Raw genomic sequence first — 27871 nt, 5'->3', positions numbered from 1 at the left:
TCTTCCTCCTTATTGGGAAATTTAGTAGGACCTTTACAGCAAGTAGATGCAGGCATTTGTGGTGATGAAAATAGGAGAGGAAAGCATAATGGTTTTAGCAGATTAAGAATCTGCTGAGAAGGTTCTGCCCATAATTCAACAATAGCAGGGGCAGGAAAGACAGGATGCACATCCAGCTTGCTGAGTAAAGGGCTTGACCGCTTTGCCTCTTGTTTTAAGGTGAATCTCTCATGAGAGGTTTATTGCCTAAGTGCAGCCCACTATTAAAGAAATTAATGCTGGGCGTGGACTGTCAAATCAGTGTACACATATAAGAAATTTTTTTTCTTCCAGTGACCTGGAAGCATTTTGAATTGTTAGGCAAAGACTACAACACCCGCTGATGAAAGCCCCCTTCTGGGAGTAGGGACAACCGCTGTTTTCCGGACTTAGAATAGTGTCTCCTAATACAGGAAGTGAAGAATTTGTTTTGCCAGAGAAGGCTAGTGGACTTTTTGTTTGTTTGTTTCTTTTGGAAGGAAGGAAAGAGGGGTGTAATTAGCCTCTTCAAGCTGGCCTTGAACTTCAAGATGAGATGAACTTTTTTGCCTTTGAACAATGTGTTACTCACCCTACTAAAGACCATGATGGTGTAGACTTCTGTTTATCTACTTGAAAGACACTTAGTTCGTTGCAACATTATGTTGTAAAATGTTGTCCTATGCTTCATTTTAAGAGAAAAATTTCTACTCCTCTGTACTGGTAGCCACTTTTTTGCTATATCGATTATAGCAGCTGGTATTTGCACTCCATTAACTGAGTCAGGATTGTTTTGGAATGCAGCCAGAACTCTTCCTCTGAATTGTGTTTCTGAAAATACAATCCAGACTAACTTCGTTTCTCGGGAAGAGGGGTTAGGGACACTTTTTTTTTTTTTTTTTTTTTTGGAGGCTGAATCTCACTCTGCCACCCAGGCTAGAGTGCAATGGCGTGATCCCAGTTCACTACAACCTCCACCTCCCGGGTTCAAGCGATTCTCCTGCTTCAGCCTCCCGAGTAGCTGGGATTACAGGCACATGCCACCATGCCCAGCTAATTTTTTGTATTTTAGGAGAGATGGGGTTTCACCATATTAACCAGGCTGATCTCGAACTCCTGACCTCTGGTGATCCACCCGCCTCAGCCTCCCAAAGTGTTGGGATTACAGGCATGAGCCACTGTGCCCGGCCTAAGGACACTTTTATAAATGCATCAGAGTACATTTCTAGACCTCAGGTGTTTCACTGGACTATCCTAAAGGACTTCGATATTTCTGTAAGGATAATCAAGAATGCCAGTGATTGTCTTTCTCTCTCTTTCTGTTGTTCTAAAAAGCTTGCCTAATCCATAAACTGAGAATAAAGGCTCGTATTTCACAAAATGAGAGTCCAATACGTTCTTTTTTTCCTCTAACTCATCCGTCTACTTTGTTTTCTCTAAAGAGTTGCTACAGTGAACGGAAGAAAACACGGAACTTAGAAGCTTACGTGGAATGGTTTAATCGCCTCAGCTACTTGGTTGCTACAGAAATCTGTATGGTGAGGAAATGAATTTTCTGTCTCCTAGCTCTCAATATTATTTTTTTCTACTTATTTTAGAACTGTTGGGCCTTTATACTGGATAACTGCCCTCTATTGTCTTTTACTATATAGCCTGTTAAGAAAAAACACCGAGCAAGAATGATTGAGTATTTCATTGACGTAGCTCGGGAGTGTTTTAACATTGGCAACTTCAACTCCTTGATGGCGATAATCTGTGAGTATTTTGTGGAGGATATATGTCCTTTATCTTTACGAATCCTGTAAAGTGACCCACAGAAAATTTGCAAATAGTATGGTTTTGTCAGTACAGACTGTGTTTTTTAATCCTGAGTTACTTGAGAATGTCCAAGATGCTTTAAATAGGCAAATGGGTGCGAGTATGTGTGTAATCTTTCTTAAGTATGCAAGAATTCTTGGAACGTTTTAAGTTAACCTTAGCTAAATATTCATCTACAAAGACTTGTAGGTAAGATACTTGTCTAAATAAAGAGTTTTAAAAAGCATTTTGGCAGCTTGCATATCAAGTATTATAGAAATAATGATCCAAGACTCAATTATCTGATTCCTTGGACAAGAGGGTGGCCTAAGAAACTGGCACATTTTCTAACTGTTCAGGTTTCTAGTACTTATCACCCGCAGACCTTATTACTCTAGTGTACAAACTCACTCCTCTATATTATGGAGGTTTTTTTTTTTTTTTTTTGAGACGGAGTCTCGCTGTGTCTCCCAGGCTGGAGTGCAGTGGCGTGATCTCGGCTCACTGCAAGCTCCGCCTCCCGGGTTCACGCCATTCTCCCGCCTCAGCCTCCCAAGTAGCTGAGACTACAGGTGCCCACCACCACGCCCGGCTAGTTTTTTGTATTTTTTTAGTAGGTGGTTATGGAGGTTTTAACATCAGAGACCGTGTTTCTTTCCTTTCATTCTATAAATATGTGTGGTAACAATATGTCTTAGTTGTTCCAATTTATACCTGTTGTCTTGCCTTAATTATTGATAATAGCTTTTGATAATAATTCTTTCATTTAAAAGTATCCTAGTTTGTATAATCAATTATATGGCCATCTTACAAATTGTAGGTGCTCAATAAACATTTCAATAAAAGAATAGGCCAGGCACAATGGCTCATGCCTATAATCCCAACACTTTGGGAGGCCAAGGCAGGCAGATCACGAAGTCAGGAGATTGAGACCACCCTGGCCAACATGGTGAAACCCTGTTACCTACTAAAAACACAAAAATTAGCTGGGCATAGTGGTGCATGCCTGTAATTCCGGCTACTCAGGAGGCTGAGGCAGGAGAATCGCTTGAACCAGGGAGTCGGAGGTTGCAGTGAGCTGAAATCATGCCACTGCATTCTAGCCTGGCGCCAGAGCAAGACTCCATCTTAAAAAAAAAAAAAAAAAAAAAAAAAAAAGAAGAGAGTTGAGGTCTTTTTGAAGGATCAGTTTAAAGCTAGAGAGTCTACCAAATTTAATTAAAGAATCTTAATCTAATAAATTCTCCCTTCCACCAATTTATTTTTCCATTTTGTTTACATACCATTTCTTCTTTCTCTCCCCCCAGAAAAATACTGGCCAAGTCTCAGCTTATTATTTATCTGACTAACTCCATGAAAATAGCAAACAGAAAGATTATCTTAATCAGAGACTGAAAGGCTCACAGTCTAGATAATAGATTACTTAATTTCCCTCTTCTACTAGTAAGAAAATGTCAAGGCAAGCCATAGCATCAGAGAAAATGTTTGTAATACATAGAGCTGACAAATAACTTGTATCCAGAATCTATAAAGAACCCTGCAAATCAATAAAAAGACAAATAACCCAGTGAAAAAAAGGCCAAAAGACTGAAACAGATATGTCATGCAAGAAGATACTGTATATTAATGGCTAACGAGTATCTGGAATGGTGTTCCACATCATTAGTCATCAGAGAAATACAAATTAAATTGCAGCAAAATATTAATACCATTGCATGCACTAGGATGACTGGAATTTTAAAAACTGGTTACACCAAATAGTGTTGAAGATGTGGAACAAGTGGTGCTCTTATTATACATTATTGGCAGGAGTATAAAATGGTACTACTACTTTGGAAAACTGTTCAGCAGTTTCTTATAAGGTTAAACATATTTATACCCTGCAATGCAGAGATTGCACACACCTATGTATTTACTCCATGGAAATGCAAACACATGTCCACAGGAAGATTTGTAAAAGAACGCAGCTTTATTCATAATTGCCCAAGACTGGAAACAATCCAAATGCCCGTTTACAAATGAATGGCTAAATAAATTGTGGCATATTAATACAATGAAATACTGTTCGGCAATAAAAATGAACAGTTGATACGTATAAGTAACATGGATTAATTTTAGAGTCATTATGTTGTACAAAATAAGCCAGAGACAAGAGTAGATACCGTATGATTTCATTGATACGAAGTTCTAGGACAGACAAAACGAATCTGTGGTTGTAGGTAGCCAGTGTTCTGATTTCTGTGGTGGTGGGGAGGTGACCAGAAGAGGGTCCAAAGGTGACCAGAAGAGGCCCCAGAGCTTTCTGGGATCATGAAATGTGCTACTTTATCTTGATTGGAGTGGTAATACATGGACTTACACATTAGTCAAAATTCATCTAATTATGTGTTTAAGGTCTGTGTAGTTTTTGTATGTAAATTGTACCTCAATTAGGAAGCAATCTCCCACTTCTCGTCCTTAAAATATGAATGTTGGTGATGTGGAATTAATATATGTACTCATTTAGGCTAGCGTGGGTTCCTTTTCTGTACAACAGCCACTGTAATATTTTGCTGAATAGTTATAGTACGTAAAGTATCATTCAGGAGAGGCAGCCTGGCTTGTTGGAGTGAGTGTGGGTTATGGTGTTAGCTCCGTGTGAGCTTCCATCTCTGTTACTTGTTAACTGGATATCCTTGGGGAAATGTCTTACTCCCTGGAACTGTAGCATATTTTTTAAGAATGTTGAGGGATTATATGAGATAATACACACAAAGCGTGGTTGACACATTAGTTTCTAGGTCAAGGGTCGGCAAACTATGACCCGTGGGTCAAATATGGCCCACCACTGATTTCTTTATGACCAGCGAGCTAAGAATGGTTTTTATCTTTTTAAATGATTGAAAAAAATGAAAATAATAGTATTAACATTTCTAACATGTGACTGTAATATAAATTCAGATTTCAGTGCACATAAACAAAGTTTTACTGGAACACAACCATAACCATTTGTATATGTAGTTATCTGCATAACTGGATGATGGCTGTTTTTGCACGACAGTGATAGTGTCTTGTAGTGATGACATGGACCATATGGCCTAAAATGCTTACTCTCTTTCCCTTTATAGAGAAAATGTGTTCACCTCTGCACAGAGTCAATGGTAGCATTTATGCTGTTTCTCGACTCAGAATTTGCAAAAAAAAAAAAAAAGTTATACAATTGGAGTTTGTTACTTACTAATTTTAGAATTCTCACTTAGTAATGAATGCTTTTTAGAAGTATATGTTTATGGTTTTTCTTATTTCTCTCTTTCAATTTTCCTTTTTTTCTCCCCCTCCATTTCAAATGGGAAGCTGGTATGAATATGAGCCCAGTCTCTCGACTAAAAAAAACTTGGGCCAAAGTGAAGACTGCAAAATTTGACATTCTTGAGGTATGTGAAGCCGATGTTTTGCTGTTAAGTAACACTTGACACCTGGGAAGTGGAATTCCTTTATGTGGTCTTGCCTCTCCTTCAGACTATGACAGAGGAAAAGCCCATCCATCTTTACAGACCCCGGGAAAGGAGAGTGGGTAGAATTGGAGAGGAAAATAAATCAGATTATGTACTGGTTGTTTCATAGGTAGAGATGTCCATTCTGGGGTTAATTGACTGGGGAAATAGTGAGCTGTCAGTCATATCACCTTATATGCCAGAATGGAATTTCGGTCCTGAGCAGTTGAGAGTTTTACTTCACTGTGAGCCTATTAGCTTCATTTATCTTCAGTGTCTCAGGGGAAGTGTTCCCCATCCCCAGAGTAACATTTATTCATCCTTTCAGCAATTTAGCTGATCTGTGAAAAAGCCCTTCCCATACAATTCTGAGGATAGTAAGAATTGTGGCCAGGCGCAGTGGCTCATGTCTGTAATCCTAGCACTTTGGGAGGCTGAGGCAGGAGGATCACCTGAGCCCAGGAGTTCAAGACCAGCCTGGGCAACGTGGCAAAACCCCACCTCTATGAAAAATACAAAAAATTAGCCGGGTGTGGTGGCGCGTGCCTGTAGTCCCAGCTACTTGCAGGGCTGAGGCAGGAGGATTGATTGAGCCTGGAAGGTGGGAGCTGTAGTGAGCCAAGATCACACCACTACATTACAGCCTGGGTGGCAAAGTGAGACCCTATCTCAAAAAAAACAAAAAAGAAAAGAAAAAAAAATCGTGTGCCAGAGTATGTGTATTTGAATCATATTCATCTGAGCACTACCTTGGTGTGCCAGTGCTTTGAATTACTATCTTTGGAGATAAGAAGAAAGCGTTCTTTCCCAAGTTTTCTCCCAAATTGGAAATTATCATTATACCTATTATTTTATGATCTATTCATACAACCCAATACATCTCTTTTCCTTCTTGCAAATGATATGCTTCAATTATTTGTGCATGATTTGTCACTACAAAGTGTTGGATCACTATACATGGCTAACCATCAGTGGGCCCATTGACCTTCAGAAGCAAACAGGAAATTTTTCTTTTTTTTTTTTGAGACGGAGTCTCGGTCTGTCGCCCAGGCTGGAGTGCAGTGGCCGGATCTCAGCTCACTGCAAGCTCTGCCTCCCGGGTTCACGCCATTCTCCTGCCTCAGCCTCCCGAGTAGCTGGGACTACAGGCGCCCGCCACCTCGCCCGGCTAAGTTTTTGTACTTTTAGTAGAGACGGGGTTTCACCGTGTTAGCCAGGATGGTCTCGATCTCCTGACCTCGTGATCCGCCCGTCTCGGCCTCCCAAAGTGCTGGGATTACAGGCTTGAGCCACCGCGCCCGGCCCGGAAGGAAATTTTTCTAATGCTGGTGTTTGACTCCTATTAGTTTTACGTCTAAGCTCAACAATTAGCCTAGAAAGAATGTAGTTTAGGTTTAACATTATTGAAGCTGACATCAGCTCACATAATTACACCAAACCTCAGGAAAGAAAACACTTGTGCAATGTGTGTCATGTGCATTTGTGTGTATGAGAAGGATAAATCATATTCCTACTGAGTTTCCTAACTAATTTTGAATTTCATATGTAACTAAATGTGTGATCTCATAAACTTCCTACAGAAGTTTACAATAAATAAAGAGTTAATATTCTTCTGTCTTTTATCTATAGCATCAGATGGACCCTTCAAGCAATTTCTATAATTATCGAACAGCTCTTCGTGGAGCAGCACAAAGGTCTTTAACTGCTCATAGTAGTAGAGAAAAGGTATGCACTTAAAGTCTTTCTTACGGTAGACTTGCTGTGTTTTCTACTGAAATGGTATGTGAACTACTACACTGAAGCTTTTTTACTTGTTGAGATTTAAGAGAGACATGTACTCTAGAAATGATACCACTTGCCACACAGAGACGGTGAGTGCTACCAGAAAGTTTGTTAGACTGGATATTGCTGTGTTATTATTACATTACTTACATAATTACTCTGTAGTGCCTCTTAATTGTGTTTCAAGCAATACATTAAGTCATATGTTAAGATGACTAATAGCATTAAAGAGTAATTTAGTTTAATGGAAAATAGACATTTAAGCTCTGCACAAGGTAGCTGACTTAATGTAACCTTTTCTCTTAAAAGAATTAGCTTACCTCCCATGGTTAAGTCATTTATTTTCAGAAAGTAGGTTAGTTGCTGTAGCATTAGGCGTGCTGTTACTAATTGGATTATGGGGGTAGCAGAAAAAGTACAGGGGTAATGTCTGAGAAATTAATGGTCCTTTCTCACTCTACCCTACTCTTAAACAAATTAGTACCATCCTTCTTCTACCATATTCTTGATTCTGAGGGTCCTTCCTTGGCACGTTTTGGTGTCATATTTCTTTACAGAGGAAGGGTAAGCTGTTGCAACATTTGGCAGTCATGTTATTTGAGAAGTGAATGCTTAGTTATGGTAACTGGGTTAATGAAGGTTGCCTGATAGAGGTTATTTTTGGTTTCAATTCCATCCATCTTTTAACTTAAACTATATCTTCCACAAATAAAAGAAAATGAGGTAAAAAACCTTTCACAGCTTCTCAATCACGTCCCTTGAAAAAGCTTCAGCCTCAATGATCTAAAATAAAAATAAACACACAACCCCACCTTTAGTAAATGGTAAGTTGGTTCTCAATCAGATCTGAAATATCAGTTCTAAAAACGTTTGAGGGATATTGTAAATCCTTCAAATTTTTTCTTTAAATAAAGAAACTTATAACATCGGAGGGGGTATGAAGCAGAGATGACAGTCTTACTGTAGCCTGACAGGGTTTGCCAGCTTTTAAGTTTTACTTGCTCCATCCCAGTACGCTTGCGATTAGATTGAGAAAAGAATCTAATATGAAGTCTTTTAAGCTTCAAACAATGAGCACATGTGGGAGAATTGCAGCACACTGAAGAGTAAGCCCACTGAAGGGGCTGTACGTGGCCTCATTCACCTTCTCTGTGTTGCAGGGCAGGCAAGGTTCTCTCTGCATGGGCTTCAGTGAGGGCTTGGTGGGCTCTGCCCCAGAAGTCTGTGGAATCATATCTGTGAGTAGGGAGTTACAGCGTTGGCCAAAGAAATTCTGAAGTGCAATCCCTCCAAAATTTCTCAGTTGTGGAATTCTAAGTTTTTTTCTACAAAAAGTCCCAAGTACTTACCCTTTACATCATTTAATACATTGTGTCTGCTTTAGTTTTGTTTTGTTTTAAACAGGTTCTATGTGAACATATAAATTGTACTCTGTAGTTCATTAAACAAATGAAAGCACAGCCATTCAATTATTAAAAAGTCAAGAAACAATAGATGCTGCTGAGGCTGTGGAGAAATACGAACACTTTTACACTGTTGGTGGGAATGTAAATTAGTTCAACATAATTTACATAATTGTGGAAGACAGTGTGGCAGTTCCTCAAGGATACAGAGATACCATTTGACCCAGCAACCCCATTACTGGGTATATACCCAAAGGAATATAAATCATTCTGCTATAAAGACACATGTTCACGTATGTTAATTGCAGCAGTATTTACAATAACAAAGACATGGAACCAACCCAAATGCCCATCAATGATAGACTGGATAAAGAAAATGTGGTACATATACACCATGGAATACTATGCAGCCATAAAAATGAATGAGATCATGTCCTTTGTAGGGACACAGATGAAGCTGGAGGCCATCATCCTCAGCAAACCAACACAGGAACAGAAAACCAAACACTGCATGTTCTCACTCATAAGCGGGAGTTGAACAATGAGAACACATGGACACAGGGAGGGGACAACACATAACTGGGGCCAGAAGGGGGCTGGGGGGCAAGGGGAAGGAGAGCATTAGGACAAATACCTAATGCATGTGGGGCTTAAAACCTAGATGACAGGTTGATGGGTGCAGCAAACCACCATGACACATGTATACCTATGTAACAAACCTGCACATTGTGCACATGTATCCCAGAACTTAAAGTAAAATTAAAAAAAACTCACAGCCATTTTAAAAACTGCCATCTCTTTTTACAGTTGGTCTCAAAGGCTGAGAGTGAAAGCATTTCTAGTTAAATCCACCTTTTATTCAAGAAAATTGGGATTTTTGGCCAGGCGTGGTGGCCCACGCCTATAATCCCAGCACTTTGGGAGGCTGAGGCAGGTGGATCACCTGAGGTCAGGAGTTCGAGATCAGCCTGACCAATATGGTGAATCTTTTGTATCCTTTTAAATCTCAAGTTTGTGTGGGCAGAGTGGCACATCTCTAGGTACCTAATATAGAACCTGTGTCTCCAGGTTTTTAACCATTCCTCATATGATTACGTGGCTTTAAATCCTCTTGCCATTCCAATTCTGCTCCTGTGAACTTACTTGGTCCTATTTATCAGCATTCATTTCTAGGTGTGGAACTGGCAAAACCCTTATGGTGTAGTTGCTGGGTTTCTGAACTAAAAATATTTTGAAAGGAAATTCAAAAATGCTATTACTTGAGAAGTTCTCCTGCTAAAAACATCATTGACAAGACCTTGAGGAAAATAAACTTTTGCTTTGTCCTATTAATAATGTGTACATTCACTTAGCTCATGGAAGTCCTTATAATCTGATTTTCACTGTATTAGATTTGTATAGGGGCTACAGATCTGAAGGGAATTATCCATGAATAGATGAAAAGTTGAAGCCTGCAAGACTTCTTTCTTGTATACAGGCATAAGGAACAGAGCAGTAAAGTGTCATAAGTAAGATTAGTTATATTTTTATTTTTATGGAAGAGTGATTGGGATAGTCAGTAGTGGAGCATCTTGCAGGCACCCCTGAATGCAAAAATCATGTAAGGTATAGCCTCTGCCACCTAGAATTTCTATTCCAGCTATAGGCACTTGGTGTGAATTTACGAGAAGTTTAAATATCAATAAGAAACAGTCAATGATCAACACCTAATGAATCTCACAGCTCAGCACCAAAGAATAGAGCACAAAAATAAAGTTCTTGTTTAAAAGCTGCTACAGTATACAAATATTACATCTTGATTATAATTTTGTTCTTATTTCCCTGGGGCCGTCTTACGATGATGTATCCTTATTATCCTCTAAGTGCATATTCATCTTGGACACAGTAGCACAGAAGCAGACATAGATAATATGAAGATGAATGAATATGGTTCTCTTCCATTAAAGCTCTATGGCCACTATCATTTGAATTTCATATAATTTTCATGCATCTTGAAATATTATTATTTTGATTTTTTTAGCTACTTACAAATGTAAAATGTGTGGCTCCTAGGCCATAAAAAAGAGGCCTGAGGGCCACAGTTTGCCAATTCCTAGCTTATACCACCAGTAAATTCTGAAGCCAAATTTTTTACTGTTGTCTGGCAGCATCCAAAGTCCAGCATTCCCATTCACAAATAGTCTTTCAAAGAAGCAAGGTTCAGTTGTACTTTTACTATTGTTACTATGTTGTTTAGTTCTAACATAATGGAAAATAGCCAATCATATTAGAAGGAAAGGTAATGAGATCTTTACTAATTTGGCTTTAGAGACTTTCAGAGATAATAATAAATGATTAAAAGTATATTTAGGTGAGATGTCCAAAGATGTGAAAATGGAAGATTCATTTTGGTTATTTTCAGAAATCAATGAAACAAAAATAATCAAAACTTGTTTTTTAAATGACTTTGGTGAAAATCTGAATTTTTCCTTAGAAGGGAATTGATACTTAATATTTTTGTGTGGGAGCCCAAAAGTATGTTTTCCTGTTCACTCAATATAGAAGTACCACCTGAATGAAGCTTAGGAAACTTCAAAGATCTGATCTTGGGCAAACAAGATAGACCCACAATCGGTGTTTAATGGATTTTTTTACATTGTAGGAAATTTAGAATCTTTAAAAATATTTTGACATTTGAGAGAAAATGGAAATTACTGTATGTGAGCCTTTTTCTCTGTTTCTTGTGGGTTTAGTATGATTTGGGGTACTTACTGAGAGATTATTGCTTTAGGCTAATTAATTAAATACCACCTCATCAAGCCAAAGGATTCAGATGGGAAAGTATTTTTAAAGGTTTATTGTGTTTAAACAACTATTAATTTTAATTTATACATTCATATTTCCTCCTTCACCTGGGGCACATTTGTCTCAAAACATATTGTGCAAGGTACTTCTTAGGTGATTTCCCATGAGCAGGTGCTAACTTGTTCGTCATACACAGGCCAGGTTTACAATAGAAAGTTTGTAGCAACTATTCTAAAACCTTGAGCTCTCACATTATCTTGAGGAATGTCTTCAAGAAGAAATGTTTATCTAAAAGAAAAAGTTAAATGTAGACATCTGTCTTAAATGTAGACATCTAAATAATAAGCAGTACAGCTTCTAGCAGGGAGATGGGTCATGCATCTTAAACTCTTGGTACATGGCTGGGCTTGGTGGCTCATGACTGTAATCTGGGCACTTTGGGAGGCTGAGATAAGAGGATTGCTTGACCCCCATGAGTTCAAGACTAACCTGGGCAACATAGTGAGACTCCGTCTCTACACAAAATTTTTAAAAATTAGCTGGATGTGGTGGCACATGCCTGTAGTCCCAGGTACATAGGACGCTAAGGCTAGAGGATTGCTTGAGCCTAGGAGTTCAAGGCTGCAGTAAGCCATGATTGCACCACCATACTCTAGCCAGGGTGACAGAGCAAGACCTGTCTCTAAAAAAAAATGGTGCCTGCAGTGATAGGTATTCTATTAACATTTTGCTAAGGGGTTGCTAAATGAAAGGCAAGAGTTCTTTTAGGTATTTTTTCTTTCTTAATAGCTAGAGTTTTCAGATTTTATTGCATACTACTGCAATGAGAAAAATAGGAAAAATTGTAATAAAAGTACTAACCTATTCACTTCCCAATGCTACTTGTCCTTGCTGTGCTTTGGTTATAAATAGCAGTTGTATTGTAAGCAAAATTATGCAAAGGAAGAAATTACTGTTGTGTAAGAAACAAAACACTGTACCTTAATTCTTTGTGGCCTTTCATATAATCAAAAGTTAATGTTGTTCATTAATCTCGTGTATTTTTATGAGAGACTAAATATTTGTTTGCCCAGACAAATCAGAATCTTTTGTTTCCTCTAGATTGTGATACCATTCTTCAGTCTCTTAATCAAAGATATTTATTTCCTCAATGAGGGTTGTGCCAACCGCCTTCCCAATGGCCATGTCAATTTTGAGGTGAGTGTGATAAAGTAGGATACAAAAATCCGAGCACAAGGAGAGGGGCGGCTTCTCCAGCACTGCATTCCAGGCCACGCAGCCAAAGCCAATTCTGCGGTTTCAGAACAAATTATCTCTTTCCATGTTATTTTGTTTAAGAAATTAACAATACCAAGTAGAAGAGAGTAACTGAGCCATTATGATGATTATTACTGTTTGAGGAAGCTTGAGAAAATTTTTATACCTCACAAATAGAGTTTTATTAAATTAAGAAAACTATATGATTCAGAAGAGCAAAGACCAGAAAGTAGCTGCAGTAGCTCATGCCTGTAATACCAGTCCATTAGGAGGCCAAGGTGGGAGGAATGCTTGAGGCTAGGAGTTTGAAACCAGCCCGGGCAACAGTGAGACCCTGTCTCTACAAAAAATTAAAATATTAGCTAGTCATGGTGGTTCGCACCTGTAGTCCCTGCTACTTGGGAGGCTGAGGCTGAAGGATTGCTTGAGCCCAGAAGTTTGAGGTTGCAGTGAGCTATATGATTGTACCACAGCACTCCAGCGTTGGTGACAGAGTGAAACCCTGTCTCTTTAATAAAATAAGAAGGAATCATTTCGAATGGAATTGCCTCTCCCAAGCTCATAATTATTTTTTTATGATCACCTTTATATTCTTTATTTACTTATCTTCCAGAAATTTTGGGAACTGGCCAAACAAGTGAGTGAATTTATGACATGGAAACAAGTGGAGTGTCCATTTGAGAGGGACCGGAAGATCTTGCAGTATCTGATCACAGTACCAGTCTTCAGTGAAGATGGTAAGGCCATTCAGTGGGAGCTACCACTAGCATCCCCAAATCCTTTGTTTAGGATATTAGTATAGAAATGCTTGGTTACTCACACAGTAGCGAGGCCTGTCCTCTGATCTGTTCCATGTTAAGAGTTTTCTGTTTCACAGAAAATGTATGATTTGTCCCTAAAATATTTGCACTTAATATTCACCTACAAACAGTATGTTTCTGTGTTTAAGTATTCTTTAAAATACCAGATTTGCAAAGCTATGGGCACAAATGGGGTTATTGAAGAATTTTTTTTTCTTGTTTGAACTTACTTGAATAGACAAAAGGTGTTTTGTGGCATGTTGATAGTCCATGTAATTTGGAGAAAAAAAACAAAAACAGTAAATTGCTACCCCCTGCTGTTTAAAAAAGTACTGGAACATTTTAACCTGTTAAAACGTTAGGGAATTTGAAGTTGAACAAGTGATTAGATACAGAACAAAATCATCAGAAGAGAAGTGAGCTCATAAAATATTTAGAGATTTATTTTATTGATTTGATATATCCTAATATTACAGGAATTAATAGCACCTATTAACAATTTCTCATAGTAGATTGATAGTATTTACAATAATGACTTTTTTTTTTTGAGACAGCGACTCACTGTGTCACCCAGGCTGGAGCGCAGTGGTACAATCACAGCTCACTGCAGCCTCGACCTCCTGGGCTCAAGCAATCCTCCCACCTTAGCCTTCCAGATAGCTGGGAGTACAGGCGTGCACCACCGTGCCCGATTAATTTTTTTTCTTTTCTTTTTTCTTTTTTCTTTTCTTGTAGAGACAGAGTTTCATCGTGTTGCCCAGGCTGGTCTCCAACTACTGGGCTCACGCAATCTGCCCACAGCCTCTCAAAGTGCTGACATTATGCCACCACGCCCAACCGGGAGAACATTTTGAATTAATATCACCTATGCCAGAGGGGATTTGATTGTTTTTAATCTCTATAAAGAGGATTAATAACAAAGTTGAATTTTTAAATGAAGAGTCTTTCTGATTTGAAAAGAAAGAAAAATATTAGAAGGATGGAAAATTGGCCTAGAAAACCTGGCTTTTTACCTAGTAAAGAGTTTTAAAAAAAAGAAAAAAGGAAAAAACAACTCAGTCTACGAGGAAAGAACCCTCAGCCCTTTCTTTGTGAAGAACATTAAGTCTTAAGTGTATGGCAGCGTCATATGGCTTACATTTTATAAGCTTTTTTTGCCTTATACATACTTAGGTAATTAGGTGCATTTTTGGCTTAGAAGCCCTTGGGTTTTCATTGAGATGGTCAGTCAGAGGCAAAGTGATAATCTATGTTCTTCATGAAACAGTGAAGCTTCTTGGTCATGACTTGATATTTTGAAGAGTATCTTGCTATGGAGTTTGGCTCAAGTTGAACAAGGGATGGATGGTGGTAGATAATATATCAGGAGAAGGCTTTGATGTTAATGCACTTCCTTTTGTTTGATTGTAGCTCTCTACTTGGCTTCTTATGAGAGTGAAGGACCTGAAAATCATATAGAGAAAGACAGGTGGAAGTCTTTAAGGTGGGTCTCATTCTTCTCATTGCTGCACAAGTCTGAAGGAAATTGGCTTTACTTGAAGAAAGCCACATGCGTTTTGTAGGGAGCTGCTGTCTATCTGTTCCAAGTCCTCTGCACCTTATCTCTTGTACACCAAATCTTTGTGGCTCAGAATTCTCACTACCATCATTCTGCTTTATTGCCTTTCATTTTTTTTTATACTGGCAGATATACAGAGACTGTTCTTTTTCTCTCCCATTATTTAATAGAATGAGGGGCTGAACCAAAGTATGGTTTAAAAAAAAATGCATTGACTTTGTCTAAAATATCAGTTCAGACTTCATTTCTGAATAGTTCTTCTAACAGTAAAATTTTATTTAACCTGAGATAAAAAAAGAGGTACCAGTAGGCTTTATAAAGTTGCGTTTGCCACTTTCCAAGTGGATCTCAGTCCTCTCTTTGTTTGAGAGAGTTGGGACTTTAAACATAATCTGGAGATTTTTCAGATTTACAACTTTTGCTATTCTATGAGTATTTTTGAACAAAACTAGGGTTAAATTTGTATTTTAAGCATTTGAGATACTTTAATAGGCACAAGCAGCCCAGGGTGTAATATAATCAAAATTGTTATCATTATAGTCCTACTGAGAAACTCAGAATGTATACCTTTTTGTACTAGGGTTTACAAGCACATTTTCTCTTCTTTTTGTGGTCCCAGAATCATTTGAGAGCCTTCATTATACTTGATATTAGGCTAGATTTTATGAACCAGGATATCTAAGATATACTTGGTTTTGGGTGGTTGTGTTTGTTTCAAAGGAAAGCTTAGGCCTTCTTTGTACCTCCCAGTGATGAGGGATGAGGGATAAGGTATGAAGGCATTGGAATTCTTATCCTCAGGATATCATAGTAATTGGTGAAGGATTGGAGATGATTCTTGTATCCCCAGACTCAAACATAAAGAAGGTTTGGCCAATGCCTAAAGCTATGGGATATAACAGGCTTGTTGGGCTGATGCCTATATATATATGTATAGAACTAAAATGCATTGACTAATTATATATATATATATAATTTTGTGCCTGGCAGTGGCACATTTCAATTAAAATTTTGTATTAATCTGTGTTTGTATTAAAATATTTCACTGTGCTATTTAATATTATTCATGTGCAAAACATGGGCCTCAGAGTGCATATCTTGCTGGATAAAAGATTTGAGAATCACTCCTTTTAGTTATCCTTTTTTGATACATTTTGCCTTCCATATGTCTCCTTTTTAATCCCTCCTTTCTGTATTTTTAAAAACAGTAAGTTTGGTGGGATCCCTGGGTATAGCTTAGCTTTTGTTACTTTTCTTGTAGATTTTTAAAAAATTTGTAAGCAGATTGGCTACACATGACTGATATCTGGTATCTGCATTACCTATGGTCTCCAGACATTTTAAATCAATCCAGACCTACCTACAAAATTATTTTCTAGTTCTTATTATTTTATGACATATTCCTATTAACTAGTGGTTAGATTGGAGAGGTTCATAAGTCAGAGGTTGGACATTAAAAGCTAAAGATTGAATTGTATAATGTCTTCCCACGTCTGTACTGTTCACGTAACATATGACATCTAACATTTGATTGTGAAACGGGAAAGGTTCCCTTGTGCCTCTCCCAGGGCATGCAATGGGGATATGGTGTGACTCGATTCTTCAGTGCCCTGCTGCTCAGACCTCTAGAGGGTGCTCCCTTATTTTGCTATCTATAGGTGGCTTGCGTTAACCAGCTCAATTAGACCCTCTACCTTATGGCAAGGACAGAGGGCTTTCTGTATCCCAGGGCTCTTGCCTCGGTGTACTGGAAGAATCGGGTCGCACATAGGCTTGGAAAATGAGTGCAAAGTGTTATTGAGTGGAAGTAGCTCTCCGCCGATGGGCGAGCCCAAAGGGAGATGTTTTAACACTGGAGTGGGGCCACTCAGTGGCCTGGGCTCTTCTCCAACTGCCCCTGCCAAACTCCGCCTCTTCCCACCAGTCAGTGGCCTTCCGGTGTGCTGGCGTCTGTCGGTGTGCCCATCTGCCAGCGTGCTCCCCTCAGTGTCCTCTTGATGACCAACCTCTCCTCAGACGGCCCCTGCCAAACTCCGCCTCATCCCGCCAGTCAGTCCGGTGTGCTGGCGGCCGTCGGTGTGCCCTGCCGGCATGCCCTTGTACCAGTGTGCTTCCCTCAGTGTCCTCTCGATGACGAGCCAATTGTGTCTTCTGTAACAGATGTGTTCCTCACCACGTCCAGCTACTTGTGTGTCTGCCTAGTGGGGTCTCAGGTCTTTATAGGCCCAGGATGGGGGCATGGTGGGCCAGGGTGGTCTTGGGAAATGCAACATTTGGGCGGGAAATGCAACATTTGGGCAGGAAATGTCTGTTCTCACCTAGGTCCTTGGGGGTGGAGCCCTAGCCAGGGACCCGCCTTTCTCTACCCAGCACTTCCCTTCTCCCATTCTGTATTATTTAAAGGGACTGTGCTCTTCCCCTCCTAGCACTCCCATATCAATTGGTTGAAATGAAAGTTGGTATAAAAGACAGTTTCTACATTAAAATTGTTTTTTAAGGAGCTTTGAAGAACAACTCCCATCTGTGTTGGTGTTCAAGCCATGCACTCTGCCTTTTCCATGTCCTGTCTGTTCTCACGGCCCAGCTCCAATGCCTCCCCCGTCCCTGGCCGGTTTTTCCCTAGAAAGACTTTCTCCAGAACTCATACAGTCAGGAGGTAGTCTTTCTCTCTCATTACCAGCCATGCAGTTTTGTGTAGTGTTTGTGGTTCTTTTCCCTATTGCTATGTAAGCCCCTTGAGGGCAGGCACAGGGTCTTCCCCTAATGTCTCCCCCAGCTCTGGACACGGAGTCTTGCTCTCTATTATTCCTCAGCCCATGCTCCTGTAGTGTCATTGAATGGTACTGGGTTATCACAGGTGTTGGCCAAAGCATAGCAACCACGAAGAAGTTAAAACAAAATAAGGCCGGGCGCGGTGGCTCAAGCCTGTAATCCCAGCACTTTGGGAGGCCGAGGCGGGTGGATCACGAGGTCAGGAGATCGAGACCATCCTGGCTAACATGGTGAAACCCCGTCTCTACTAAAAATACAAAAAACTAGCCGGGCGTGGTGGCGGGCGCCTGTAGTCCCAGCTACTCGGAGGCTGAGGCGGGAGAATGGCGTGAACCCGGGAGGTGGAGCTTGCAGTGAGCCGAGATCGCGCCACTGCACTCCAGCCTGGGCGACAGAGCGAGACTCCGTCTCAAAAAATAAAAAAAAATAAAAAAAAATAAAAAAAATAAAATAAAACAGGCTATTATAATTTACAAAATACATACATTAAGTGGATACTAAGATTAAGCATAATCATCCCTTGGTATTTATGGGGGATTGGTTCCAGGACCTCCTGCAGATACCAAAATCTGAGGATGCTCCAGTCCCTGGTATAATGAAATGGAACTTTCTGTTGCTGTTGTTTGAAGAAATATTCTTTTCTTGTGGCCATCAATCTTACTGATTCAAGAAAACATAACCTCTTAGGGTAAACTCAAAATAATCAATAGATAATACTTGAATATAACCACATACATCCTCTCTTATACTTTAAGTCATCTCTAGATTACTTATAATACCTAATATAATGTAAATGCTGTGTAAATAGTCATACCATAAATCATCTCTAGATTAATTTCAGTATCTAATATAATGTAAATGCTATATACATAGTTGTTATACCATATTACCTAGGGAATGATGGCAAGAAAAAGAGTCTGTATATATTCATTACAGACATATTTTTTGTTTCAAATATTTTTGATCTGCTGTTGATTGAATCCACAGGTGCAAAACCCACAGATAGAGTGGGCTGACTATATTCTGGAATCATTGTACCTACCTGAAAACTTTTGTACATTAGCTTTGAAGGCAGTAAGATATTTTTACGTAGATGCTTTTCTTGGCGGTCGTAGACCCATTCATTGCAGACACGTAGATTCATCAGTGGCTACACCTCTGATGGCAGACACCCTTATTGTCAACTATTGTTTAAACTCTCCCAATGTTCATGGAATGTGTTGTGAAGATGCTTATATCTACCAAGTAAACCCACCTATGATAACCTATACCTAAAAGCTCTTTATTATTAATGATCTTTGGTTTTTTTTTTTTTTGTTTTTGTTATAATATAAACCTACTCAAGATACAGACTTATCTGTTTAAGCTTTTGCCATCTCCATTAATAAATGTTTGTTTTTTTAAGTGACTAGCAGTTTTCCCAGAGAGCCAATATAACTTAAAAGCTTGAATTTTTTTTTTTTCCTGGTTTAACTTTGTAAAATCAAACTTAAAACACAGGATAGATAAATTAGTATTAAACGGCATTTTCATCTTAGTTCAAGTAGTCTGCTACATTCTGTCTTAGGTTGTGTTGTTTTTACTACTCAGGTCGAGCCTCTTAGGCAGAGTTTAACACGTGGGAGCTGCCTGCCTGCTGCTGCTGCTGCTGCTGCTGCTGCTGCTGCTGCTGCTGCTGCTTCCTGCAGATCATGGAGGGGCTGGCCTTTGTTTTCTGGCATCTCGTACTCAGAACACTCATGAAGACCCTGCAGTCATTGGAGCACCCCGGTCAGCAAAGCATGCAAGCTCACTCAAGACCAGATGGAGAACTTATTTCCTGCAGCTGACAGACTCCGATTTTGTGAGACTGAAATGTTCACTGAAGACACTTGAGAAAGAATCCTCTAAAAATCCCAGCTCTGCACATGATTCATCTCCTGGAATTTCCATGTGAATCACAGCTCTGCACCTGGATGGAGTTTTCTTTTGTGTGTGTGTGTGTTCTTTTTTATTTGGTTGAACATTTGCTGCTAATGGGACTTGCCCAGCTGAGTGCTGGCTCTGAGGAAGCCCGTGTTTCTTTTGTTAACTTAAATGAAGAAGGGAGTGGAGGGAGGGGATCTAAACCCGCGCCCCCCCCCCCCCCCCCCCCCCCCCGTTTAGATCCCAAACCTCAGCTCAATCACTATTGCCAGAGAGGGGTAAGACTGGTTGGAAGCTGACTGCAGACTTGGTTTCCCCTTAGTGTGTGCTGTGTTGTAAATTTTTCTCCTCCCTCCTCCTACAAGGTTTTGAGTTGGCTGCTGGTTAGCAAACTCCTTTTTACCCATATAAGTTATTTAATATAATAATGAAGCTCAACACTGTGGTAGGAAAATAGCCACTAGAAAGAAAGAAAAAAAAAAGCAGAGTTTGTCATTGGACTGCCTAACATACTAGAAGGACCTTTTTTTTTTTTTTTTTTTTCCCCCTTCTGAGCTGTTTACAACTGACCACTGTGTTCTACAGATGTATTTTTCAGTAGTTTTTTGTTACTTAGTTTTCCATGATGCCTTTTTTTTTCTCTTGTAAATTTAAATGAGCTGACTTTAAGGATCTTGGGAAAGCCCATGGCATAATTACAATTTAATTTTTTTAACCGACTTTTCATTATTTTTGGGAGTCTGTTGGTAACTAAAGATGTCAACAAAGAATAAATTGGAAAAGTTACCATCCCCCCTGCTGTAGCAGTAAACAAAACAGATGAAAAACACCTTGCTGTTAATGGTTGATCTAATTGTGAAATTGTTCACCTTGTTAAACATCTGAGTAAGTCTGTAGTTGCTCTGCAAACAGCCATTATATTTATTTACTCTAGAAGAAACTGTAGAGTAGTAATTCGTGCTAATGAAGAAAAAAATACCATGTTCAAAACAGATGTATTTGAAAACTTAATGACATGGTTCCAAAAACTAGAGCATGTATGTATGCTGTGCATCATCTCAGCAGACCTAAAATATCCCCAAGTTGTCCCTTTACAACCATCAATATATTTTACACTCTGCGGCCAGGAGTTGTGGCGTCTTTCTTTTCTTTTATGGGTGGAATTGTTGGGGGCGGGCATGGGCTATAATTGCAGTGGATCAGTTCAAGAGACTGGCTAAGAATGTATCGGAGGAAGTTGCCTCAACAGTTTGTGCATGGGCATTTATTTTTTAAAAAAGAATGATAGTAGTATTTGCCAGGCATTTTCTAAGTGTTTAGCATAGATTCATCTCTACTTATTAGGGGTGGAAATAATAATAACTTGTACAAGGCCACATAGCTAATGGGAGGCACAAATACATGAAATGGGCCTTCTAATTGCAGACCCGAAGCTTTAAACCACACCACCACAGCATCTCAAACTTCAATATCCTTGCAAATAACCCGGGGATCTTTTTCCCATGCAGATGCAGATTCTGTGGCTTTGGGATGGGGCTCAGGGGATGCTGATGCTGCTGGTCCTGGGGTCCCGCTGAGAGTAGGAAGGCACTTCTGCCTCTTGATACCTGTTGAGATTTTAATTTATGGGAGTAGCTAAGTGATGATACAGAGAGGCCAGTGACAATGAAATCTTTATATTACTCAATTTCCCGAGAGAAAAGGGCACATGCCATGCCATGCAGGGCCACAGGGGAAGCACTGGTGTCGGCTGGGGGCAGAAGCAGGAGCAAGAAGAAAGCATAGGCTTTGAGGTTTCTGCAGGGAGGCAAGGCAGAGCAAGGTCAACAGTTTCAGATTGGCACGTCTGAATAATTCCAGCAGCCTCTGGGCTGGAGGGGTGGTCTCCATTTGCCTGGTACCTGGACCCTCGGGTGACTTAGAGCAATTTCTGTATTGGCTTGGTGTGTGAGAGTTAGATAAAGGGGAAGGTTGGGGCTATGTTCTTGACAATAGTTGGGTATGCTCAGGGCCAAGTCCTTTGCTGTCTCTAAGAATTAGCTAGTCCTGGGAGTCTCTTCCCTGTCAGTAAAATTTATAAGATACCAGAACATCATAAGATACAGAAAAACCATGATGAATGCAACTTCACAATATTGCCTCCTTTCTCCTTGCACTGCCTTTCCCTGATCCCTCTACCACTTTGCTTACTGTGACAGCAACAAGGTTGATCTTTCAACCATCTACACCAGGGGTCAGCAAACTATGGGCTGATGGCCAGATCTAGCCAGCTGCTTGTTTTGTATGGCCCACAGGGTAACAATGGTAGAAAAAAAAAATCAAAAGAAGATTTCATGATGTGAAAATTATCTGAAATTCAAATTTCAGTGTCCTTAAGTAAAGTTCTATTGGAACATGGCCACACGTTTATTTATATATTTTCTTGTGGCTGTTCTCTGCTACAGCTGCAGCGTCTTATACTTGTAACAGACTGTATGACCCATAAAGCCTCAAATATTTACTTTATGGGACTTGATGGAAACTTTACTGACCCCTGATCTAAGTGTTTCTTTTAAGCATTGCAAAGATAGTTTGGAAAAATGCTATGAGAGCTCTATTATGGTATTAGATAGCTAAATGTAGCAGCTGAAATAAATTTCCTAAAGTGGTATTAGGCCTAAAAAAAGTGATTCTAGGGCTATCTAAACAAGAAGTTTTTACAGAAAGAGTTACATCCTCATACTCATTTTAATATCTACGTAAGCCAGAGCTTTAAATCTTGTATTTATTTACCTGTGGAAATATTTCATATTCTCTCTTTTGTGCCGTGCGTGCATTGGATTCCCCAGTGGGTGTGTAGAGTTTATAATTTATGTGGCTGGATGGAAGCCTGGGTAAATACAAGCATAAACAGCATCAGGCAATGCCAGTCGGTAGACTACGATTCAGGATGTGTTCTGTCCAGGCCTGCCGTACATTCCAAAGGCCTGCATTTCAAAGCTGCAGGCTTGGAGCTGGGACTGCCGGGAAGGTGGGGGGCAAGGTTCAGAACTGGTTGGGCTTAGGAAGGTACCAGGAGAGTGCACCTTCTATGAAATGTCCCCTCATTTTGAGGACACAGGAGTGGCCTACCTTTCATCTAACAAAGACAAGAGAATTGAAATCTGATGATCTTTATCTTTGAAGGGTTTTTGCTTTACCTCTTCACTTCACCTGGCTCTGGCACCTCTGTCATTTCCTCATTTACTTTTCTTCCTAGCATACTTTTAACTTCTTTTTGTACTTTCCAACTGCTGTCCACATGCCACCTGTGTGTAGAATCCCAAGAAAACATAACCCACCATTAGAATTTTAGTTGCTAAACTATGTAAGAATTTTGAGCCGTAGATTTTTAACATCCTCTACCTTCCTTTGGTGCCATTTATTTACCCCTTAGTCCGAACAAAAAACAATACCTGCCCCTGTTCCAAAGGTGTCTTACTATTCCGATAAAGAATGCTTGTCTGGGAATAAAAAAGAAGCTTAGACTAATGTTCCAATGGAGCTAAGTGTTCAAAGAAATTCCTGAATTCATTTCCTGGGGGAAAAAAAATGTGGTTAGTGACCTGGAAACTACTAACAACATATAAAACTCAATACTCTGATGGCGACTCTGTTAGCTTTACCCCTAAGACATTTTAAAAGGAAAGACTTTTGTCAGAGTTGGGCTTCTAAAGTTTTAATAGGAAATTGGGGCACTTTCTGTATAATTCAAGCCAAAGACTTTTTTTTTTTTCTGGGTTTGAATGATTGGATAATTGCCTCAATTCTCTGTTCCATGTAATTGAGATCACTTGACTCTACTCAGTGCTAATAAAGAGATGTTGGGGTTCACGGTTTATTAACCAAACCTTTCAGTTTGTAGACCTGTCATTCAAAATTGCAAACAAGGCTGATCCCATGCAAAATAGACTACTGCCTTTGTTGTACTAAGAATCAATTCCTCTTAAAGGATGCATTTTTAAACTTCATGCAATGAGGAAATTCCCAAGTAGCCAATTTTCTTTATAGTGCTAGCAGCCTTCAGCAAGCTTAAACTCTGCCCTGCAAACCTGAAACCCTGCTTTACTTTTCTAAGATTCTACTAACAGGAGATTAAACATCCAAATGTGTATAATCACATTCTGGACAGTATGAAGAAGCTGTTTTGGAATAATCTTAACTATTAGAATACTTAAAATGTGCACATCACCCAATTTAGGATTTCTAGGTTATAGTAGCTTATACTTTAGAAAATTAAAGAGGAAGAAGGGGCTGGGCACAGTGGTTCATGCCTATAATCCCAGCACTTTGGGAGGCCGAGGTGGGCAGATCACTTGAGGCCAGGAGTTTGAGATCAGTTTGGCCAACATGGAGAAACACCGTCTCTACTAAACATACAAAAAAAAAAAAAAAAAAATTAGCCAGGTGTGGTGGCGTGTGCCTGTAATCCCAGCTACTTGGGAGGCTGAGGCAGGGAAGTGCTTGACCTGGGAAGAGGAGGTTGCAGTGAGCCAAGATTGCACCACTGCCCTCCAGCTAGGGTAACAGAGTGTGACCTTGTCTCAAAAAAAAAAAAAAAAAAAGAAAAGAAAAGAAAGAAACTGATAATTCTGAGAATAAAAAGGAAAATTATCTACTCCTTGATGGGTGTCAAACCAGTGGGTTTTCTACAATGAAACGAAGTTTGCTTTCTTTCTCTCCACCCACACTGCTTGGAGAAAATGAAAGTGAGCAAAAATCACCTTTCTCCAGATGAATCATTGTGGGAAAATAAGTTTAGCAGAATGTGCTGTCAACTTGGTTGAGATAAGGCAATTGGAGGACTGACATTATTAAATTTTCTGCAGTGTAATTAGGAGTCCTAAGTGCAGGTGAGCTGTGGTGAGGAGTTAATGTATGCTCAGTAAATATGTGTTGAATGCATAAGCAAGGCAGTTATTAATCTGGTTATCATTGGAGATTCACAAATTTCACTTTATATGTTGTAACAAATCTCAAATGTGCCCCTGAAACATCTGGATTTTGAAAATGAGTATAAATTTAAGTGATTCCAATCCATTGCCGTGGGTGGCACTATTCCCAGAAATCAACAATGGAAATCCAAGCCACTGAGGGTTTTTAAAAAATTATGAGTATTAACTAGATTGTTACACTCTTCTGTGTTTATATTTAGTACCAATAATCAAGACAATAAATCCATCTCTAACAATAATATAAAAAGCCATCATTTAAAAAAAAAACTAGGACCAACATGGTTTAGAGTCATGGGATAAATCCGAAGTCCCTCCCTGTGAGAACTCTTGTCTAAGAATGTGAGAACGAAGTGCTAAACCTCACTCTCCCCAGGTTTCTAGAATTTTGTGGAAACCTTCCCACCTTTCTGAACTTCTGGGTCCTCATCTGTGAGTAATGGGTCCGGACTAATTGAGATGGAATGGGCTTCAGGGGTCTGTGGTTTGGGAAAGCACTTTCTCAGTTTGCTGGATTAAAAGGTAAATTAGCAAGTAAATGCAGCATCCTACATGTGTGCCTCCAACCTCTTCCTGTCTGACTCTTTTGTGCTTTAATTGTACTTGAAGAGGGAAGGGATAAGAGGCTAATTGCTACTCGGTAGGACACAATGGAGTGATAAAGGCTTCACTCACCCCTACCCCTCCAGTTGCAGGCAGTCACACAACTCTATGTAGTTCTTCATGGTAAAGAGTGATTGTTACCCAGGCCAGGAATTAGAAAATAACCTTTGTGAAAGGTCAGTTGTATGATTTCAAAGGTGCTAGATTAAGAAAGCATAGTCTGTAAAGACTGCAAAAATAGCTTTGTTGTGTAGACTATATCTTTGTCATAGCAGCTGTTGTAATTGTGCTTGTTGACACAGATAAAATAACACATAACTTGCCTGGTCACACCTAGTCATTTGCAAATGAGTCACTACTTGGCTCGAAGGACCAAGACTTAGAGAAGTGATGGTCAGAGCCAACTTCTGCATTTTGTCAACTTTCACTTCTTAGGCCAGAGGGGGGACCTCCTTGAAGGCTGTCCAGCCAGGGTAAGCTGAATAATTTGACATACATGTTAGGGAAAGTCCTGCAGTGAAAGAAACCAGGGCATATATCAGTCTCAAGTGGGTGAATACCTTCTTTCCTTGGGCTATAAATACCCTCTGAATCCTACTCCAGGTAGGCCTCTTCTGCAAAAGAGGAATGATCGAAGGAAAAAGACAAAAACTAGTAAGAGGAGGAAAAATGTTGAGGAGATATAAATAACAAATTAAATGGCTTTTGACAAGGGAGAGTTTAAGAGGAGGTATGACAGCAGTATCCAAGCATCTGAAACATTTGAACTCATGTAAAATCTAATAAGAAAACAATGAAGCTAGGAAATATGTTCTCTTGGGAGATCACAAATTATTTGCTAATAAAATATATATTAGGTAAATGAACTGAACTAGATAATTAGGGGGATTATTTTCAATTACAGTAACTCACTGAACTGACTCAATAAAATCAATTTCATAAAATTCTGGAAACTAGGTATCACCAACCCTTTTCTACCTATTCAAAAATTAGCAAGGCCTTTGTGAAGGGCAAAGAGGAACTAGATGGAGTGCTTGCTTTCTCAACCAGTTCAGACTTAGAACAAAGAATAACCTAGGAGGTTCTTAGTACCTCCCCCAAAAGGCTCCAGAATTGTAAAATGCTCTTTCCTTTAGGATATTTTTACAAAATTTGGCTTAAAGATTAATCCAACCTACAATGGCCCAGGTTTATAGTGGAATAAATGTGATCCCTTAGCTCTGCTCTTACATTTTATAAGAGCAGATGAGAGTGCAGGTCTATTACTAAATTTTATAGGAAGGTGAGAGTGCAGGTCTATTACCAAAATATTCTTACTAGTAGAACTTCTTGTGTTCAGAGAGTTCACAGTACGGTGAAGGCAATTCTTTGGTTTTTCTCTAAAGGTTTACTGTCAATCTTGAATGAGCCTGAAGAGGTCTTTACTCTGCTTTCCTGCAGGCCCAGGTGTAGGCTGTGGACCTTCAATTTCCAGGTTCTTTTTCTACTCAATGGAACTAGCAGTACTATGGTTCTACAAGAGGTGAAAGGAATGAAGGAGGAGAGTTCTAATGCTGATTGGCTACCCTTTACAGCATGACTCCCAAGTGATACGATATCTAGAGAGCCTCTCTTTTCTTTGCCTTAACGAAGAGTCCTATCTATTATCCTTGCTTCCTGGGTCTGGGCCCCGGGAGGTCAGTGGGCATGTACCTATCCGCATCTGCAGAGGATTGGGGGATAAAGAGAGAAAACTCAGCCCTGCCAATAACTGACGACACCATTTCCAATGAGGCTGGTAAGTTCCCAGCTCTCATCCTACTTCCTAACATGCTCTATGTTTTGAAAGTTCCTGCCAGTCTTCTCTCCAAATCGAGACTTCTGTTTCCTCATGGTCTACCCATCTTAGCAAGGAATTTGAAAAAGTTGGTGGTTTAAAATTGTTCATCTAATTCATACTGTAATGTGATTGAGAATCCTTTCATGTCAGCTTTCTAGCTGCTAGAGTTTCAGAGCATATGATAGAGTGAAATTAAAAATTCAGGCAGCAAGGGGAGAAGTGTATACGGAAGGACCTTGTAAAGCCCTAAACTCTGAGAGGTTTAAAGGTATTACCAAGTGATTGACTCACTTAGCCATTGAGCTGGTTGGTGACTGGCCTGGGACTAGAACCCCAATCTGGAACTACTCTCCTGCACTAAGCAGATTCCCTACAAAGTAGGCCAGCCTGCCTGGGATTCTGCTCAGTTTCACTCTCCTAAGCAATTCTTAGTGTTTTCAGCTATTCTAGCACCTTTGAATTCACAGATTCTCTAATTGTCAAGGAAAAATGGAATTCGTTTGAGATTGACTGAGTACCTATATATACATACGACGCATCGCGTCAGAGCTATTGAGATGTGATGAACACCCAGCTCCTGTGTTGTAGGAGCTCACCTTCTCCTGAGGAAATTGCCCTTGCGGTGCAGCAGGTGTTCAGAATCAATCTCTCCTTCATGCTGTTGTTGAATCCTCTAATCTTAGCTTCCTTGGCTTAGAAGGTCAGGGATTTCTCACGGTGGATGCAAACCTGAGACTTCACAAATGTTTTCCTGGGGAACTCCTTCTGCGTGTAAGTACAGGGCCAGGCAGCCACATGTTGGCATGTTGGTTTATCCTGCACAAGGTGGAGGAGGCTGACTAGGCACTGAAATCCAACCAGTCCCCCAGTCCTCCAGCTGTGTACTGAGCCTGCCCTGAGGCAGCCTCCACCAGAGGGAAGGGTACTTGA

At 39.8% G+C, this 27871-nt stretch overlaps 1 protein-coding gene across 7 annotated transcripts in view; it reads left to right on the top strand.

Annotated features, from left to right (window-relative positions):
• Positions 1 to 20678, top strand: part of RASGEF1B (RasGEF domain family member 1B) — a 614418-nt gene extending 593740 nt beyond the window's left edge. For all 7 annotated transcript variants that reach the window (XM_031664556.1, XM_031664555.1, XM_031664557.1 and 4 more), the window contains 8 exons: positions 1461 to 1556; positions 1671 to 1773; positions 5149 to 5228; positions 6918 to 7013; positions 12359 to 12454; positions 13128 to 13251; positions 14725 to 14797; positions 19235 to 20678. In XM_031664556.1, coding sequence (XP_031520416.1) covers positions 1461 to 1556; positions 1671 to 1773; positions 5149 to 5228; positions 6918 to 7013; positions 12359 to 12454; positions 13128 to 13251; positions 14725 to 14797; positions 19235 to 19259 — 693 coding nt within the window. In that variant the 3' untranslated portion in view covers positions 19260 to 20678. The remainder of the gene's footprint in view (positions 1 to 1460; positions 1557 to 1670; positions 1774 to 5148; positions 5229 to 6917; positions 7014 to 12358; positions 12455 to 13127; positions 13252 to 14724; positions 14798 to 19234) is intronic.
• Positions 20679 to 27871: the final 7193 nt, after the last annotated feature.

The sequence above is a fragment of the Papio anubis genome, chromosome 3 (genome assembly GCF_008728515.1).
Source record: "Papio anubis isolate 15944 chromosome 3, Panubis1.0, whole genome shotgun sequence".
NCBI lineage: Eukaryota > Metazoa > Chordata > Mammalia > Primates > Cercopithecidae > Papio > Papio anubis.
The sequence above is the reverse complement of the archived record's forward strand: the minus strand, read 5'-3'. Positions and strand labels throughout refer to the sequence as shown.